The sequence below is a fragment of the Odontesthes bonariensis genome, chromosome 24, assembly GCF_027942865.1.
Source record: "Odontesthes bonariensis isolate fOdoBon6 chromosome 24, fOdoBon6.hap1, whole genome shotgun sequence".
In the NCBI taxonomy this organism is placed as follows: domain Eukaryota; kingdom Metazoa; phylum Chordata; class Actinopteri; order Atheriniformes; family Atherinopsidae; genus Odontesthes; species Odontesthes bonariensis.
The window spans coordinates 19,354,832-19,372,623 of record NC_134529.1 but is presented as its reverse complement, the minus strand read 5'-3'; the positions used below and the strand labels follow the sequence as shown (position 1 = coordinate 19,372,623).

The 17,792-nt window shown below is 43.2% G+C and overlaps 1 protein-coding gene across 5 annotated transcripts in view; it reads left to right on the top strand.

Moving 5' to 3' along the window:
* Window positions 1-17,792, top strand: part of plcb4b (phospholipase C, beta 4b) — a 57,410-nt gene that overhangs the window by 19,653 nt on the left and 19,965 nt on the right. For 4 of the 5 annotated variants that reach the window (XR_012769031.1, XR_012769029.1, XM_075459881.1 and 1 more), the window contains exons 4-7: window positions 9,716-9,813; window positions 13,482-13,562; window positions 14,093-14,152; window positions 16,333-16,476. Coding sequence is in view for 3 of the 5 variants with exons in the window: in XM_075459881.1 (XP_075315996.1) it covers window positions 9,730-9,813; window positions 13,482-13,562; window positions 14,093-14,152; window positions 16,333-16,476 (369 nt within the window). In the remaining 2 variants the exon portion in view is untranslated. Of the gene's footprint in view, window positions 1-2,339; window positions 2,404-9,715; window positions 9,814-13,481; window positions 13,563-14,092; window positions 14,153-16,332; window positions 16,477-17,792 lie in introns of those variants that run through there. The other variant, XM_075459880.1, reaches the window with a different exon arrangement.

Sequence of the window (17,792 nt, the reverse complement as noted above, 5' to 3'; positions counted from 1 at the left end):
GCTTTTTGACATCAATTGCATGAACTTTTCTCTCTAAAGACAGAGTTCAGGTGAAGTTTGTGTGATTGCACAGAAACCAATACCTTCCCCTTTTGAAAAATCGTCTTTTCCGTATTCCATTTGATGACTTCGCTTACACTTACATCCACCATAGCACGTCCCCAAACAAATCCTCTTAAAACATCGCTGAAAATGAATTCTCGGAGTAATGTAAAGTCGCTTCTGTGTTGCCGAAAGTTTCTATTCTGCCTCAGCTGTTAGTTTGATATTGTTTCCACCCTCTTGTAATTAGTTTGCACCAATTATCTTTCTTGTGAGTTTTCTTGTGCACCTGTTACACTCGAAAACAAGAGTCGATGTTTCGACCGGGGAGCTGTGTTCTGGTCTCAGGCTTAGATTAGGTTTGGCTCCTCCACCTCATTACATTAAGGGAACTCCCCACACTGAGAGCTGCTTTTTTACACAGAATATTCAAGGGTCGGCTGAGGTGAAAGTTTAGTTTGGGCTCCAGATGAACATGTAATAGCAAAGCTATGTAGATGCTCAAGTAAGCGTGTGTGTTGAGATCTGCTGTGCAGTTTTGGAATATGTCCTCTAAGCACCCCAGAGAGAAGTATTAGAGCGGCCATGCACCTGAGCTGCTGTCCATTTCTGCAGAGAAGAACGATTCAGGCTCTTTCTTCTTCGTCTTCTGTCTTACTTTCCCTTCGTGGGGTCCAAATGTCCCCTCAGAGGCTCTGATCAATGGTCTTTAGGTCAACAGACTGTCTCTTTCTCTTCCCCTCACACACGCATGAATATCCAGGCTTCAGGTTTTCATTTATTTAATGGATGCTCTGTACATTAGGACAGATTGGAAGAGTTTAGATGACGTGATTCTAAACGGAGCTCTTTGTATACCTGGATGCTTGTGTCCCACTGTGGGTTTCAATTTGAATTTATTTATTTAAAAAAAAAAAGGACAGTATAATGTAAACAAGTTAAATGTCAATGTATACAAGCTGGCCAAAAGGCTCATTTTCAGCCAGACATAGCAGGCAACCACAATAACAGACATGGGTGTCATTTGTGGGTTATATGAACTATCAAAAAAAAAAAGAAAAAATGTTTCCAAAAAAAGTTGGGAAAAGGTTCAGGACATTAACGAAACAGAACAAAATGATTTGCAAGTATTATTCATTTAAGTCACAAAGACAACAGATTGAAATGTAGAGGAAAAAACTTTGACGTTTCTACATGGGACTCTTTACTATTTTATTTGAAGAGACATTATTTGTGATGTCTAATCTATTTGCCAGCAGAGTATTTTACAGATGAGTTGCTCTTTCTTTGCATTATGTAACTTTATTATGTAACTTTCCCTGTCCCAATTTGTTGTTGAATGTGGCGCTAAAGTAGCACGTCACTGACGCAAACGGCTGCGTGCGCCGCATCAGTCCTGACCTGGTCCCGACTCATGTGCGAATGCAGACTGAAACAGTTCCGCTGGGGAAGGACAGTTATCAGAACGAAACTCGAGTAGGACAGTTCTGATAACTGCGTTCTTAGAACGGCTCTGTCCAAAAGCGGCTATTGTTAACTTCAACACAGCCTGCCACCTCTTTGGGAAAGGTTGTGAAAATTGAGCTAACAAAGGTTTGACTCAGTCAGGGAGATTCTCTGGCTTACTCAATTGTATTAGCATCACTGTAGGTGATTGTGCACATTATTTATGATACATTATTTACACAACAATCCTTATTTGTCCACGTGTGTTCCGACAGACCGCAGTTGGGCGCTGTAGTGTACAGGATGTGCAAGTAAAAGAAGGACAGTTTCTGTCCCAGGCTCAAGCTAATTATGTAACCCAGGAGCGAGGAGCATGAGTGAACACGATGATCCTCAACTATAAAAGGCAAAGAAGACGATAGAAGAGGGTCATTTGGTTGGGAAAATCACATTCTTTGCTTCTACAGCACAATACTTGCTTTGCTATAGTTCCAGGGAAATAAAAGACAGAACTTTTGGGTACGTATAGCCCAAGAAGAACATATATCGGCCAACTGCCATCAGATTCTTATTCCTGCTCTTCATATGCCTCCCAAACACATATAGGTCATGATGATGGAGAGGCGTGTGTGCACACACACGTGGTTCAGAGGTTGTGTTATGCTATGTAAAACCATCTTCAGAGTTGGACAAATATTGATTTAGAAAAAAAATACACATAAAGAATTGTTTTGATTGCATAAACGGGCAATATCCTGTTCAGAAGGAGTCTGTGATGCTCCCGATGTTTGGTCACAAAGACGCCAATGTTTTCCGAAAGGGCACCCGTGTTCGGATAAGTGCAATAATCGGGTTAACAATCTGCCTGCCGTTGTTTATGACAGGACGGCCTCCACCAATCAGATCACTGCGAAGGTAAAAACCTGGCTTGTTTTTATTTGCATTGTGTTGTTCAAGAAAAAAACAACAGAAAAAGCGGCCGTTCTTAAATGAGGAGACTGCATACTGGGCCTCAGCCTCACGTTGTATATTACACGGCTAAAATGCCCTGAAACATGCCATTTACCGATTATTCAAACTAATGGCAGATGATACAAATCAGGTTTAGAAAATTAAGATTTATTAAACAATTTCCATCAGAAAATAAGGAGGAGCCCAGCAAGGCACTTTTTCTGAGTTGATGATGGTGAAGATGCAAGTGAAACGAGTGGATTCCCCCAATTTGACTCAAGTGATTGGAAAGGTTTGTTATTTCTTTTTCGTACAGGTTGATGATGTGAATAATTTGATTCGAAAGCAAAACGGGCCAAATAATTTGTTTAGTTCAAATAATGATAGGTTTTCTTGAAGCCTTCTAGAATTATTTTTCTTGGTGGAAGACGGAAAAAAAATGTATTTCTCGAGCTTAAATGTCTTGTTACTCTAATACAGTTTGGAGTTACAAATTGAAAAATGGACTCACCCCGCCCCTACTTGTCTAACCTGTAAGCTAAAACCATCCTCCAACCACCTTTAAACGACTCTTCAGGCTGATGAGGCTTAACCGGCTAAGGAAGACAAACTTGACGTAGACAAATGCAAACGGGTGTGGACGTGGACAACCATGGAGAGACATCCTCAGACGTGCACACCTGAAAGTCACACACTGTTAGAAGGGCTGCGGGGGATTTTCAGAGAACATCAGCACCCATTTGCAGTCGGTTTCCCCATTTAGCTCCCCCCCCCCCCCCTCTGAAATGGTTCCGAACCTGTAAGCCGAGTTTTGTGCCCGCAGGTCGGCGTGCCGTGCTGAGCTGCCGTCTGGGGCATTACGAGGCCAGAGAGTCTGTGAAATCAGATATCTTAAACAGTGTATACACAAGCATACACACACAGGATCTCCATCCTTGTTAAGCACATGTTTACTCAGCAAACACACTGCACCCTCTACACCAACCTTGAATGAAGTCACCAAAATTGAATGTAAAAAAAACAGACACGGGCGCTATTAGCATTGATTTCACCTTCATATGTGCTGTTTACTCGGAGAACAGAGGTCACGTTGTAATAAAAACAGTCTGTCTGTCGCTGAATTAAATGCAACACTCCAGTTTTACGATATCACTCTCGGAACATGAGTGCTGTGTGACTGATGTGTGCAGCAAACTCTGGGAAAACAAGCACTGCTCATTGGATTCTATCTCAGGGTAGCGTTAAATCTAATTCATGGTAATTTGATTGAACAAGCCTGCCACCACCAGGATGCTGTAATCTGCTTGTGATATAGAATGAACGTTACAGACGTCGTTTCTAAGCAGTTGTTGGAGCGGCAGCCTGTACCATTTAGCTCCCAGGATATGGTGCCCTGTGTGTTTGTTTGTTTGTTTTTTTTCTGTGTATTCTGGTTGGTGATAGTATGGCACCAGCCATGATATACACTGCTTAATTAAACCTGTTACTGTGTGCATTAGACAAGCCAGTCATAACTTTGTTGTCTCATAATTTGTGCACACTAAATGTGCGTGCAGTTAAATAGGAAAATCTTAAGACAGCTGAGCGTGGCCTCCACTTTTCTCCTCATTATCACGCTCTCATCGAAGCTGCCTCACCCCCTGCCTCCCCTCGTCTAAAGACAGTGGGAGCAGCTTTATGCGTCACATCTTTGATCCAAGTTGCCTGGCAGAACGCTGTTTTTATTTTTCAATCTGAGGATGCAGTTGTGACAACAATAAAACGTGACGCAGAAGATGTATCCTTTATTTCGGGCCAGCCATGAAACGAGCCGTGTCCTCAATCAAAAAAGAGAGTAAAACTATGTTATAATTCTGTTAAATCTATTTTTCTTACTAAAGCCCAGAACTGACTGTCACTCTGTCTGATGCTGAAAAAGTCGGCCCAGGAATTAAGTGGAGACTGACACGGACAACTGTGTCAGAGGATGGGGAAATGTGACTTTCTGGTAACGTGTATAAAGCCTGCAGAAACGTACAATTTGGTAGAGACTTCAAATACCACAAAACGATGATTGCCATATGCACTCGTTGAAGAATGTGTTGCAGTCAGTGGACCTCTGTGAGTGATGAGGAGGATGAGTTCATGCTGCTGTGTGGTTCTACACATCTTAGAAGGGGCTTTGCTTCTATTCATTTGTTCTAATCTTTTATTTAAACACAACCACGGCGAGGGGAATCCTTTTCCAGAGCCAATATGGATGAGCTGATAGGTCTCGTGTCCCTGAGATGGGATCGGCTTCAATGACGATCCGAGCGCTGAAAACGCATGCTTTTGATATTACTAACGTATATCTGCGACGTACAACACTAATCGGTGCACCTGCAGACTTGTGCTGCTGTTTTCTGTCAGTAGTTTGTGGCTTCTTTGTAGTTAGAGTCGTGTCGATGTCATAATGTCATGTTCGCACTTGCACACTTATCGTGGCCAGAGAAAAGCATGTTTAAATAATCAGTTAAATGGGTCTTTTTGACTTTTATTGCACACTTTTGGGTGTGGATTCAAATAAAGGTGTACAGAGCTGTGAAGATGTTAAAAAAAACCAACTACCGTGTATATAACCCAAGATCCAAAAAGCTCATTCATCAATATCATTTCAGCTGAAACGATGTCACTCATTTAGTTCTTTGAACTCTGACCTTTCGACAGCTCTAAAGGTCACCGTATCTTTACACTGGAGCTGTGAAGTAGGCCAGTGATTTTAGTGATTGTTTCAAACAGAATTACCTGACCTAAATCTTTGGTTTCCTCTCATGTCACTCGCTAAATCATTCAAAGTTTTCTCCGAATGAACACTTTTATCGCCTAAACTGAACAAACTCTTGAGTTTTTAACTGCTGAATAAAACGTTTGAAACATTAACCTGAAGCAGTTTAATGCGACACCCCGTCAGATGTAAAGTTTGCTGGGACTATTTTTTCTGTGTGTTAGAGCGAGCTGCCATGCTGTTTGAGTCTGTTGTCATGGGAGTCTGCAGTGTTCTTTAAGTGGTTGGTACCAAATACCAAAAACAGCAGTTCCTCGAATCGTGGCCATTTATATCCACTGGAGACGCATTGTTTCCCTGTTACCTTTCCCTGGAACTCGGGCCAAGTCAGTTAGTGTTAACACCATGTTTTATTTGAGCGCCATAAAGTGAACATAGTGAGCGGGGAACAGAAGTAGGAGAAACTGAAACCTGAAAAGAGTTTGACACGTTCCTGCATGTGCATGCGTGTGTACAGAGCTGAGCTGGTTTCCAAACAAGCAGCTCTACTCCTGACAGTTCCTACAACCAGACTCCAGAGGGAAACAGCTGGGGTTACATGGCACTGAAAGGATCGTATAATTGGCTAAATTACAATAAGATTGAGTTATTAAGTGCATGTAGACACCTGAATCTGACAAGAAATTGGATCGGATCGGATTACTCGCGATCAGATTAAGACCCCGAGATAACTCGGTTGAAAGTCAAATTAAACGTGATTGCAGACGGGTGAAGCACCTGGTGGATTAGACTTTGCGTTCTGCTCATGCTCGAGATTTTTTTCCCATGGTCGTGAACCGGAAGTCGGAAGAGACGATATTACTGTTTAGTTGCCGTCAGAAAGAAACCAACAACGCGATGGAGAATGCGCCGTTGTGCATCGCGTTTGTGCAATAAGCAGCTCATCACAAACGAAATGTAGAGGGACGTACCTTCTTCTTGCTCTTCATTCGCCATTTTCTGTAATGCCCGAGTTTGATTCGATCCATTCACCGCCATAGATTAGATTAGATTTTATTGTCATGCCTACACACGAAATTTGTCCTCTGCTTTTAACCGATCCAGGTTGGCACCTGTTGACACACTCATGCACATACACTCATAGAGACAGATGCCAACATGGAGCGGTGGGCAGCCATTCACAGCGCCTGCATGGGGCATGGGGGTACGGTGCCTTGCTCAAGGGCCGTGACATGGAGGTGGACTGACACCTCCACCAATCATTTTGAGTGGCGAGAGTGGGAATCGAACCTGCCAACCTTCCAGTTTTTGGACGACCGACTCTAACCACTGAGCTACAGCCGCCCATATATCCAAGGATAATTACCCTTGCTTAACTCATTCTTATTGTAATTTATCCAATTATCTGATCCTTTCAGTGCCATGTAACCCCACTGAGTGAAAAATCTGGAACTGTGAATATCTAGCTTTGCTGTCCTGTGATGTTTAACAAAGATGGGAAGTTTTTTCATCGTTCTTTCTGCAAAACTTCCTCGTTCTAAGCGTCTATTTTACAGGAGATGAGTAATTAGTTTCAGTTGCTGTTGTGACCTGTGAATCCCACTTCTTCGGTCAATGGGCGAGAGGCGGGGTACACCCTGGACAGGCCGCCAGTCAGGCAGCCAACCATTAAGTCTAATGTCATTCTCCAGTTCTGATCTAGCTGGTGATATAAGAATCAACAGTAATCTCTTTATCAGGCACCACTGTTGTTTGCCATCACATGTCCAGGGAAGCGAGCCCATAGCTGTCAATATAAGACGCAGTTTGACGTAGTTCGAACCAACATCAGATGCTACAAATCATGTCTTTTAAAATAACTATTTCAATTGGATTTCTCTCCGTAACAGGCGGCTCAGAACAGCGTTTTTCTGCGCTGGGCTGACAGTCATGAAAATGAAACAAAAATGACCAGTGAGTTGATTCAGTAAATTCACATAATTCGAATCACAGGTTTATCATATAGGTAATTTAATTTCAAACCAAACAGAGGTAAGATGAGACTTGATTAGAATCATGCTCCCAGTTTAAGATAATCTCATTTATTTTTGCCACGTAACACTTTTTACATGTTTCACAAGACATCATTAAACATCATCGCATCTCTTGATCAGCATGTAAAAGTGCACATTGGGACCTTACGCGCTTGGCGTTTTGGTGGGCTTTTGATGGCTTCTTTGTGGGCTCTTTAACACGACAACAAATCCCACGTGTGCGTGGCCCACGCAGAGCTTTCTTGTTTTATGACGGTGGAGTTCTAACTTCTGTAACTGTAGGTGTAACTGTAACTGTAAGAATTACGGTGGCTTGGAAAAAAATAAGTCTGAATGCTTTCCTTATGTCAGTCGGGTTTAAACGACGTGCTGTCTAATCAAACGCAGCGTAGTGGATTAAACGTTACAGAAGAGCTTCGGTCATTGTGACAGCCACGTCTCACGTGCCTCTCTCTCGCTGTTGTCACTTGTGTCCATATTAGTGTGTCCCCAGTCAACCCCTCCACCACTGGCTGACTGATGTAGCTCCTGCCTAATTTTAGTTTATGAGGTGTGGGACCGCTGGGTGTTACCCTAGCTGCAATTTTAGACGAGGAAGCTGGGAACAGCGTTCCTCACGGGGCTCGTATCTATCGTAATTATCTCATTGTCAGGGGTTGGACAGGGGGCTCGGACCTCACTGACTTCCTTTAGCTTCCCTCGGCTCCTCACGTGCGCACTCGCACATCCGGGAGCTCAGAGACCCGGCGTGCGGGCTGGCGTGGCCTCGCAGAACCTCAGATGCTGCGCTGCTATTGGACAGATTTCATCCCACTGAGGAAAATGTTATCTAATGCATACCGTGAGTGTGGAGAGATCTAGGCTAACATCAGACAGGACAGGACAACCCAATTAGTTCAAATTAGAGATGTGAATCTTCCCTGTGAATCATTTTCAGATATATTGGTTTTCTTTGAGATTTTGTTGATTGTTTTTTTTTCTTTAATAATCGACGGTGTACAGCCTGAAGCCTACTCTATATTTTGGGAAGTTCACACCGTGACTGGATGTGTTTGTCTTTGGAGATGTTTATTCGATCTTGACCCCATTTTTGCTTATCATTGAGTCTACTGACCTGGCTTAAATGGTACATCTCCTACAGCAGAGAAAAGTGGTGGCACGTGTTCCTATTCTGCGATGGGTTCGCGGTCTCAGCTCAGTAACTGTATCTTTTCTCGTACCTGCACGTAGGTGTGAGTGTAACTCGAGCTAGCCGCTGTTTGATTGAGCAGCCTTCCTGAATCCAACATGGCTGCCTTCACTAATCTCAGCACCCTGGCTTTGTCTGTCTTTGTTATGCTGGTGGTGGAGTGTGGCGTAGCCAGCAGGTAGTTTTCTGTAACATCGTCTTTTATCTCTGCCCCCCCCCACCTGCACTCACCTCACTGTTCCCTCAGCCTCTCCAGCCAGCTCCTATCACACTCCTTCATCTCTCTGCGCCGCCACTGTTCCCTTTTAGCTCTCATGCCACTCTCTCATCTGTCTCACATCTTTCATCTGTTCCCATCTCTCATTGGGTTTATATCTGCCTATATTTTCCTTGATAGACACGATTCTGTGTGTTAGACATTGTATCCTCTTCTGCAGCTCTACAGCCTAAAAGACCTGCTAATCAAAACCAAATCACACCTCAGTCAGTATTCCCACAATGACTTAATAGCAGCTGAGCTCTCAGGCTATATATAGTGTGTCACATTCTCAAGTGCGCTTCTCCCTCACAGTTTAGCCTGACACATTTTTAGGCTGACGTAAGGAGAGCCTATATTTGAGTGGTGTCATCAACAATATTACAGTTTTCTTTCAGGACCCCCCCCCCCACCTCTCCCGTTCCTGAGCTGGATGTCTTACATGATGATACACGTGCAGCGTGTCACATGAATCAACGCTGAATTTCTTTTTGTGTTTGAAGGGGAGCACAATGTACATCCAGATGGTTTGAGGCCAAGTGCGAGATAAAAGGAGACTTCATGGAAAATTCCACCCTCGCATACTTTTGAGCTGTCAGATACGCTGTGTTGTTCGGTGTCATCCAGGAGTTACCGTATGATAATATGGTGCACCGGCATTCCCTCCTCCTGTCCTGGCTGCTTATGCCTCACCACCAATCATAGACGTACTACATCCCCATAGCAGTCTGGTGTCGCAAGGCTTCTGTTGGGTTGTCAGTAACTGCTTACCCAAATGAAAATAAGAGATCAAAACTGACTGGTTTCTACTTCGAGAAGCTGTCTTCTAAGCTGGTCAGGGAAGAGAATAACAGAGAGTACCATCACTCAATGCAAAAGCCAGCATCTCTGTCCATCACTCTAAGGCAGAAAAACATATATGAAATATGTGTTTATTTGTCCACGTGCAGCTGGGAGGTTAGTGAGAGTAACTGACTGTGTTCAGGAGCCGCTTGTTGTGTCCGATTTTTACTTATTTCCTCTTTTCTTTCCGTCTTTCATTGGTGTCTCAGGGATTTGAGCAGCCATGACAAAGTCCTACGAATTCAACTGGCAGAAGCACCTGCCTGAGTTCATGCAGGAAGGCGCCTCCTTCGACAGGTTTGATGAGGTAAGCGTGACCCCTTTGCTACATTTGTCAATCAGTCAACCGATCAATAAAGATGGAACTTGTTTCCTTCAATAAACTAGGCGAGCTGAGCTGATGAAGGTTTAGCGTGTATTGCCTGCTGTCTGAGTTTGCCAATAACCCCGCTGATTATTTGCTCTGCCTCATTATCATCCGTCACTTTAATGACTGTCCTTATCCCAGTCATTAGTTGCACGGGCGCAGTTATGTCGCTTTCTTGTTCAGAGGACCGAGTCTTAAACCAGGTCTTCACCATAAAACATAGTAACCTACATTATGAGGATTTGCTTTTTTGCCCCCGGTGTGACTGTGTAAACCGATTACGTTCTCACAACACGAGTCTTATAAGCACACACACACACACACACACACAAAGCTGAGCCATCTCCTTTATAACCCCATGCATCATTGTTGGAGTGAGAGCTCCAGCAGCCCAAATGGAATCTCCTCATTATGAAGCTTTAGCATGGTGACTGCATGTCTGCAGCATGTCCTCTGAGGGTTTCCATCAGCTCAGCTCACTGAATAAAGAAAAATAATTACCAGTATGTGCAGTACAGAAGGAATACTAGCTAGTAGATAGATAAGTATGCTGAATAGGGAAACAACCACAGAGAAAAACAAAGTACACGACAATTATTCAATTAAATTAGATGGTTACAGAAAGTAGAGTTGCTCGAAAAAGATTACTCAAAAGTGGAGACAAAAAAAAACAACAACTTCGCGTTCGTAGATTGCTCTGTGAGACGGGGCTGCAGTGCTTGTAAAGAGCTGTTATGAGTTACTGCTCGGGGCGGGAAGGGTTTCCTGCATCGCTCCTTGTGACAACAGAGCTTTATCAGTGTTTTAGAGAACTCACTTTGTCGCTTGCTCATTAGGTCGTGGAAAGTTTGCTCAGAATTACTCTAAATGGATAACAGTGCGTATATATGAGTTAAGTGTATACAACATGAGATGAATGACTCACTTTTCCAGCAATGGTGAAATAATTTGAATTTTCTGTATCTATGACATACAGCTAAATTGCCAAAATGCTTCTTAAATTTCATAAGTGGTATAACCAGTTAGAATCTGATATTCTATCCAATAACTGTGTGATTAAGATCATTTAGAGAAATAATCCTCAGTGTCGTCATTGATGTCATCTGTCTTGCCGGTGTTGCCCATGTTTCCTCTGCTAAACTTAATCAGGGCACTTAGGTAGGACATATGACGCGCATCATCAAAGCGTGTCGCCCCAAACGCGCGCACACTCACAGAGACGTGCACGTACCCCCGGTACACATCAGGAAATCCCCTCAGTCCTCTCTGTTTCTGTGGGAGCAGGAAGGGGAAGGAGGATCCCTCTTAGGAAGAGGAGAAAACCTGAAGGAGTGCACAGAGAGCGATCATCGAATCCACCGCCGTGTCAAAGAGAGCAATGAAACTGGGCCACCGTGCTTCTGAAGAGGTCCTCGGTGTGTTGCTGCTGTGATTCTGAGCCAGGCTGAGGCAGGACGAGGTTAGGGGTTGGCCTGAATGGCGATGAGGTTAACCCCCGAAAGGTTAACATTAATGACGTCACATGAGGCACACAGCTACCATTTTACCTCTGCGTGTTGTTTTTCTTTTTTTTGGATAAACGAATAATTATATTCTAAACAATTATAATGTGAGTCATCTTTCGATCTGAAAAGTAATTTGATAATGGCTAAATCGAATCGAGGCTGCGGGGCACACTGACGTAGATTTAAACGACACAGAGGAGCTCTGCAGCAGGCGCAGGCAGATATGCTAAACGGGCTGAGTTTTATCATAAAACGTTCTCCGCTGACTGAAACCCCACCGAGACACAGATGGTAGAGGCAGGTAGTGTGCTTGAGTGTTAACCTGTTCCTTTGTGTGTGTGTGTGTGTGTGTGTGTGTGTGTGTGTGTTCAATACCATTCAAAGCTTCACAAGCAGAGGTTGTCTTTAGTTTCTCAGTATGCAGCATACAGGCAACACGTTATAGCCACCCCGTCCAAAAAAATCCTAAAATCTTGTTCCTCCTCTTCAATAGCAGCTTAAGTTGCCTGTTTTTGCCTTCACGTCCATCCCTTTTCCGTTTCCCCATAGCTCTGCAAAGTACGATAGAAAGGCTTTAAATGTGTTATAGATTTGCTGTAAATACAGCGTGTTTGTCTTTGTGTCCCACATTTAATATGGGTTTTCCCTCTCTTGACAGCCCAGAAACACGCAAGTCAAAGGTTAAAGAGATCTGGTGTAATCCATCATGCTAAGAGCCAAAGGGCTTCCTCTGTGTGTGTATTCATTACCTTGCTGATTGGAAATCCATCACTTAGGATCTGGCTAATGTTTGGTTTCCATGGGGACCAAGCAGCCTCATACTGACAGCGGCTGAAGACGGAGAATAACAGTCCAAAACTTCGAGACACCGAAAACCGCACAAGCGCTTATTTCTGTCGCCTGCCAGCTTGCTCCGTCGTCTAACAGTCCTTTATCAGCGTTGGATTTAATATCTAACTCAATTATCAGTTCAGAAGATTGATGCAAGGTCGGTGATGTAGGCAGAGGGTAGAAAAAAATCTGAACTTACAAAAAGGGGAGAGGAAACACACACACACACACACACACACACTGAGCTGCACTTAACTTGGTATGTAGAAGAGAATGTACAAATGTCTATGTGGAGCTAGGGGCATAAATAGTGGTTCCATCCATCTTTGCTTTACCTGAAAGTGTAACTGTAGCCTGCTGCTGAATGTGCCCAATGGTTAGGGCTTATTTTAGACCATCTCCTTCACAATGCTGCATACTCTATAAAGTGAAGCCTCTGTCACTCTTAATTCAGATGAAAGAGATTCAAGCTCTTAACTGCACTTACAGCGGGCCTTAATGGAAACATGATTGTTCCCTTGGTTTTTATGATGGTTTTAGATCGGGCACAGCGAAATAACAAGCCGGCCTTGTCCTGTGTCTGTCTCATGGTAGCAGGGTCCTGAAATAATACATTATGTGTGTGTGTGTGTGTGTGTGTGTGACACTGTCCCCTATTGCTAACAATACAGTAAGAGTGACCCAGCACCCATCACCGAGGCTATTTCCCCCCCTCTCTTATATTTCATGAATAGGTTTAAAAGGCTAATTTAACACATTCACAACTTTCAGCTAATTCAAATGAGTGGAAAATGCAAAGAAAAACTAAAGTAGATGTTCCACTTCAACACTCGGGCTGAATTGAGTGGTATGTTACACTGGCTGATAGATGGGGAGCTACCACGCATGGCCCCGCGTTCATATCCAGGGTTGTAAGCTATATATGTGAAATACAGCACTGGGTTAATGTCAGATGATGTTTGCATTTTATGATAAATAATGGCACTCGCGTATATATCTGTTTGCTTTAACGCTAGGTTTCATCTCCTTTGCACACAATATGCCTGTAGATACTGAATGTATTTGCACATCAGTTGGTGTGTGTGTGTGTGTGTGTGTGTGTGTGTCCTTAGGCAGGCAGGCAGGTAATTCTTAGAAAATGTCATAGAGCTTCATCTTGTCTGATTGCGTAATCTCTGCAGGTTGTGTAATGTGTGGTGGTATCACATGAAACTGTGATCGATGAAACCTTCTCTCTTCCAAAAAAGTAATGTTTTTTCTCCCCCTCTGCAGGACCCATACATCTTTGAGCCCAACTGTCAGATGAGGGTGGACGAATATGGCTTTTTCATCACCTGGAAGAGTGAGGGAAAGGTAGAGTCTCCATTTGCTCATGCTTTCCGTATTATGTCACCTTCTGGCTGGTTCTTGGGAAAAAACACACAAATTATAATTTTTTTTATTTAGTAGTTGAAAGAAAAACGCATTCTCATACTGTATTTTCTGAAATTGAATCTGAACACAAACCTTGGTTCCTGGACAGATGCAGAAAAGCATGTCACAGTGCACATTGTGGCAGCTTTCAACTGATATTTAGATTGATTTCCAGCATTCATGACAGCGAGGCTGTTTTCAGCTATGATCTGCAGTATTAAAATCAGCGAGCAGACAAGATGCATTCTACATGGCAGCCAGTGTTTGCAACAGGCCGCTTCATATTTCTGCCGAAGTGTCTGGTGAACTGACCGGCAAAACAAACTCACCAAGAGAGGTTTACTTTCCACCATCTTAGCTGGTTTATCCTATATATGAATGAAGGTACAAGGTCAGAAAATGCACGGTATGGCGCTAATCGTGACCCATCTGCCTTGTTTTCTCTTCCACCCGTTTGTCGTCTCTCCCAGGAAGGCCAGGTTCTCGAGTGTTCCCTCATCAACAGTATTCGTGTCGGCGCCGTCCCGAAGGTGAGACCTTTGGAAAGACCATTTCCTCTTCTCTGCTTTCGTAAATTACACGTTTTCAGTCCCCCCCCCCCCCCCCCAACAGGTTTTTCCCCCGCTGTGAACCCCCACCCCCCCCCGGTAAAATTGAGGGAGGCTGTCATGTTAGGCACATTATTCATGCTTCAATTAGCCAAGGCCACAGTGGTATCTTCAAGCAATAAAATACCCTGTCTGAGACTCCCTCATGTCTTCTAACTGCTGAGCTTCTCTCTCAAATAGCAGATTCATGAGGGGCAGAACATAAACATTAAAAATTGAACTCATTAATATTTATACAGCCCTGGCTGGGTTCACCCGCAGGTTGTATTTGCAACCGTTTCTCACAGTCGTGGCTTGTGCTTTTGACCCACAACGGAATAATGAAAAAATGTGTGCATGTGTGATGATAAGCTGTCAGAGAGCCACAAGGTTAAAGAGTTTGCACGACTGGATCAGGCCAAAGACATTCCGTCTCTGTCAGAACGACTTATCCTTATCATATAATTGGAAACTGATCCTGATTGACCAGAAGCATTATTCTATATTTTCACGGCAGCTGGCAACCAATCGTTTGTTTATTTAGCTGATATGGAGCCACGTACACACGAACCCAAACCTGCAGGGTTCCTCTGTATATTAAATATTGATTCATGCAGCGTAAGGTTGACAGTGACACATTATATTGTAGTATTTGGCCTCATGCCGACTCGATGAGTTACGAAAGCTGCTATTAGAAAGCCTTGAGTGCGCTTTCCTCTAATTAGAGTGCAAACCCATCAAGCTACCAAAGTCAGAATCCTGACAGGAGGCACTGTATAAGCGGTGTATACATAACCATTCCCATGTTGTGCCGTGTACAGCAGCGTGAATCCTGTCCGTCTGGTCCTCTGTGTGGACGTGTGTTTATGTACATGCGTGAGGGCACGTATACAGATACTGCGGCCTGATAACAGCTCCTCCTGTTTGTTCCAGTGCTGCATGCTGTTTTGTTAGTAACAGAAGAGCGATAGCAGGGCTTCTCCTCAGAGGACGACATCGTTACACAAGCCCTGCGAGCTGTTTAAAAAATGATCTAATGAGCGAACAGAGATGAACGGGATTGGATGATTGCTGGCTGGGATTTCAAAGCTGCATACCTGGTTGTGTGTTGCTGTTAATTCAACAATCTAACCGATGCACATTAACCCCTTACGCTGGGGCGATGGTGGCAAGCTGAAATCCGATTGAGATGGTGAGAGGGAGGAGCGATGCTGTGCGTTTACAGTGAGGGTTTCTCAGGATTTCATGCTCCACTGATTGGACATGACGTGTGTCGTGCTTGCTGAGGACTGGAGATTTTTATTAGGAAAATAATCATAGCAACTATGGATAAAAGTGAAAGTGGTGTTGCTCGTGTCTAATCATGTATAGACTCACATATTTAAAATGACCTTTTATTTTGTTGTAATTGATGTAGCCTTGAATTTAAAGCTATATACAGTCATAAGAGAGATAAAATACACCCTGTTTGAGTTGTTTTGGTTCTCAGGAGAAGGTCTGGACTTTGACTGAACCATTGCAACATCTTGATCCTTTATTTTTCAGCCGTTCTGTGTTAGACTTGTTGCTTCAGCTGAGCTTCTGCTGTCAGAGAGATGTTCTTACATTTTACTCTAGAATACTTTGGTATATAGATGAGTTTGTGGTCAACACAATGACTGCAAAACAAGCCCAAACCATCAGCCCTTCACCACCGTGCCTGACAGCTGGTGTGAGGTGTTTGGCACAAGGACATTGTTCCAGAACTTTGCAGACCTAAGCTGTGCTGAGGCTTTCTCAAACAAGCCATACTTGATTAGTCTTTTTCTGATTGTATTGTCGCAAATGTTTAACACTGATACATTACACTGAGGCCTGTAGAGTGAGATCTCTTGGGGTTTGTTTTTTGTTTTTTTGCAATTTCTCTGAGCATTGCAGTGAGGCCCTGGGCAGAAGGCTGGCATTTAGAAAAAGGTGTGCTTTATTTAGCATTTTAGTATACCGGTAAATGCTTCACAATGTTTTAATGGACACTTTTTTTCATTTGTCATGTGGGGGTTATTTTTGCCTTTTTTTTTTTTTTTCTGTCACGTGTCTTATTTCGACACGTATCTGGCCACCTTTTCACCCATCCGCTTCCACAGGACCCTAAGATCTTGTCATCATTCGAGGCCGTCGGGAAGACGGAGGCAGACCTGGACGGATGCATCATCTGCATCTGCAGTGGCACAGACCTGGTTAACCTCAGCTTCATGTTTATGGTGGCAGAGAGCCCTGAAGCAGCCAGGGTAAATGCATGCGTTTACTACATTTCATACAACTTACAAAGTGAAGCAGAGGACTGATAGTGTGAAGTAGCACCGACCTTAAGATTGCATTTGAAGTGTTATGTCAGTGCAGTTTGAAATCTTTTGCAAAAACTCCATATTTTCTTTGTTTATTTTGTTTTTTCACCATTACCAATATTGCAGTTAATCCCGTTAAATAATAAAATTCTGCTTCACAGAACTTTGTATCATTGCTTCAAAATGCAATTTTAAAACATTTAGATGGATGTCTGCGTTGGTCACAAAGCACGCAATTCAGAGGCTGGAGGATCTAAAAGGAATTCACAATTTCATGAACAATATACTGCGTATAAAGGCTGGCATAAAACCTTTTTTCTCATTTTTCACTCAGACAGAAATGAAATAGACAGCGGAGCGGTTCCTTTGCCACCTCCTACATGAGGCCTTGATTCATTCTGATCAATTCTGACACATTTGGAATTAATCATTTTCTTGCTCTCTCTTCTTTCTATATCTTGCCGTGTCCCTCGTGCTCCCCTGCTTTTTCTGTTATTTTCTCTTTTTGTGTTGTGCCAAGATTACTTGTATAAGACCAAAGAAATGACCGGCCAGCTGTGCGATCGCACAAGTGTTGCACGTCACAGTAAAGGCACCTTCAAACTGCACTAGATTCAGCAGAAGCTGCTTTATTCTTTTTATTCTCTTATTCTAATAAAAGTGAATCACCTGCATTACAGTCGAGATGCTGTGCTTGAATGTGTTTTCACATGCACACGGTATCTCAAAAAGTCTTAAGTGTTGAGGCAAATATTGGGAAGATGGAGAAGACACCAGTGGCAGCCTCAAAAAGTCATCTCTGCATCTTCCAAATAGACCTTGCAGAAGTTAATGAAAGCCTCTTATTCACACTGCAAACACAATCAATAGGCTCACCCAGATTATAGTGAAATCGTCTTTCTTTTTTATTATTATTATTATTATTCCTGGAATACGAGTGAATTTGTGTTACTAGTAAAGCATTACGTCACATCATACTACTCATTTCTTGGTGAAGTCTCCAGTGAAGGTTTGAAAAATAGATTTAAAAATATAATACGTAAGGTCTGATCATTCTTAATTACTAAGTTCAGGAATCGGAGTGGGTTTATATCTTAAAAGCTGCTAACAGGCTGCCTGTGCCATGAAGACACAAGAATCCTAATTCTTACCACAGCCCTCGCCGTGTCTTCACTGAGCTAAAGAAATGAGTAAGTGCAGGGAAGGACGAAGAGCCCACTGGCAGTGACAGAACTCGGTTGGCATGAAAGTGGGGTTTG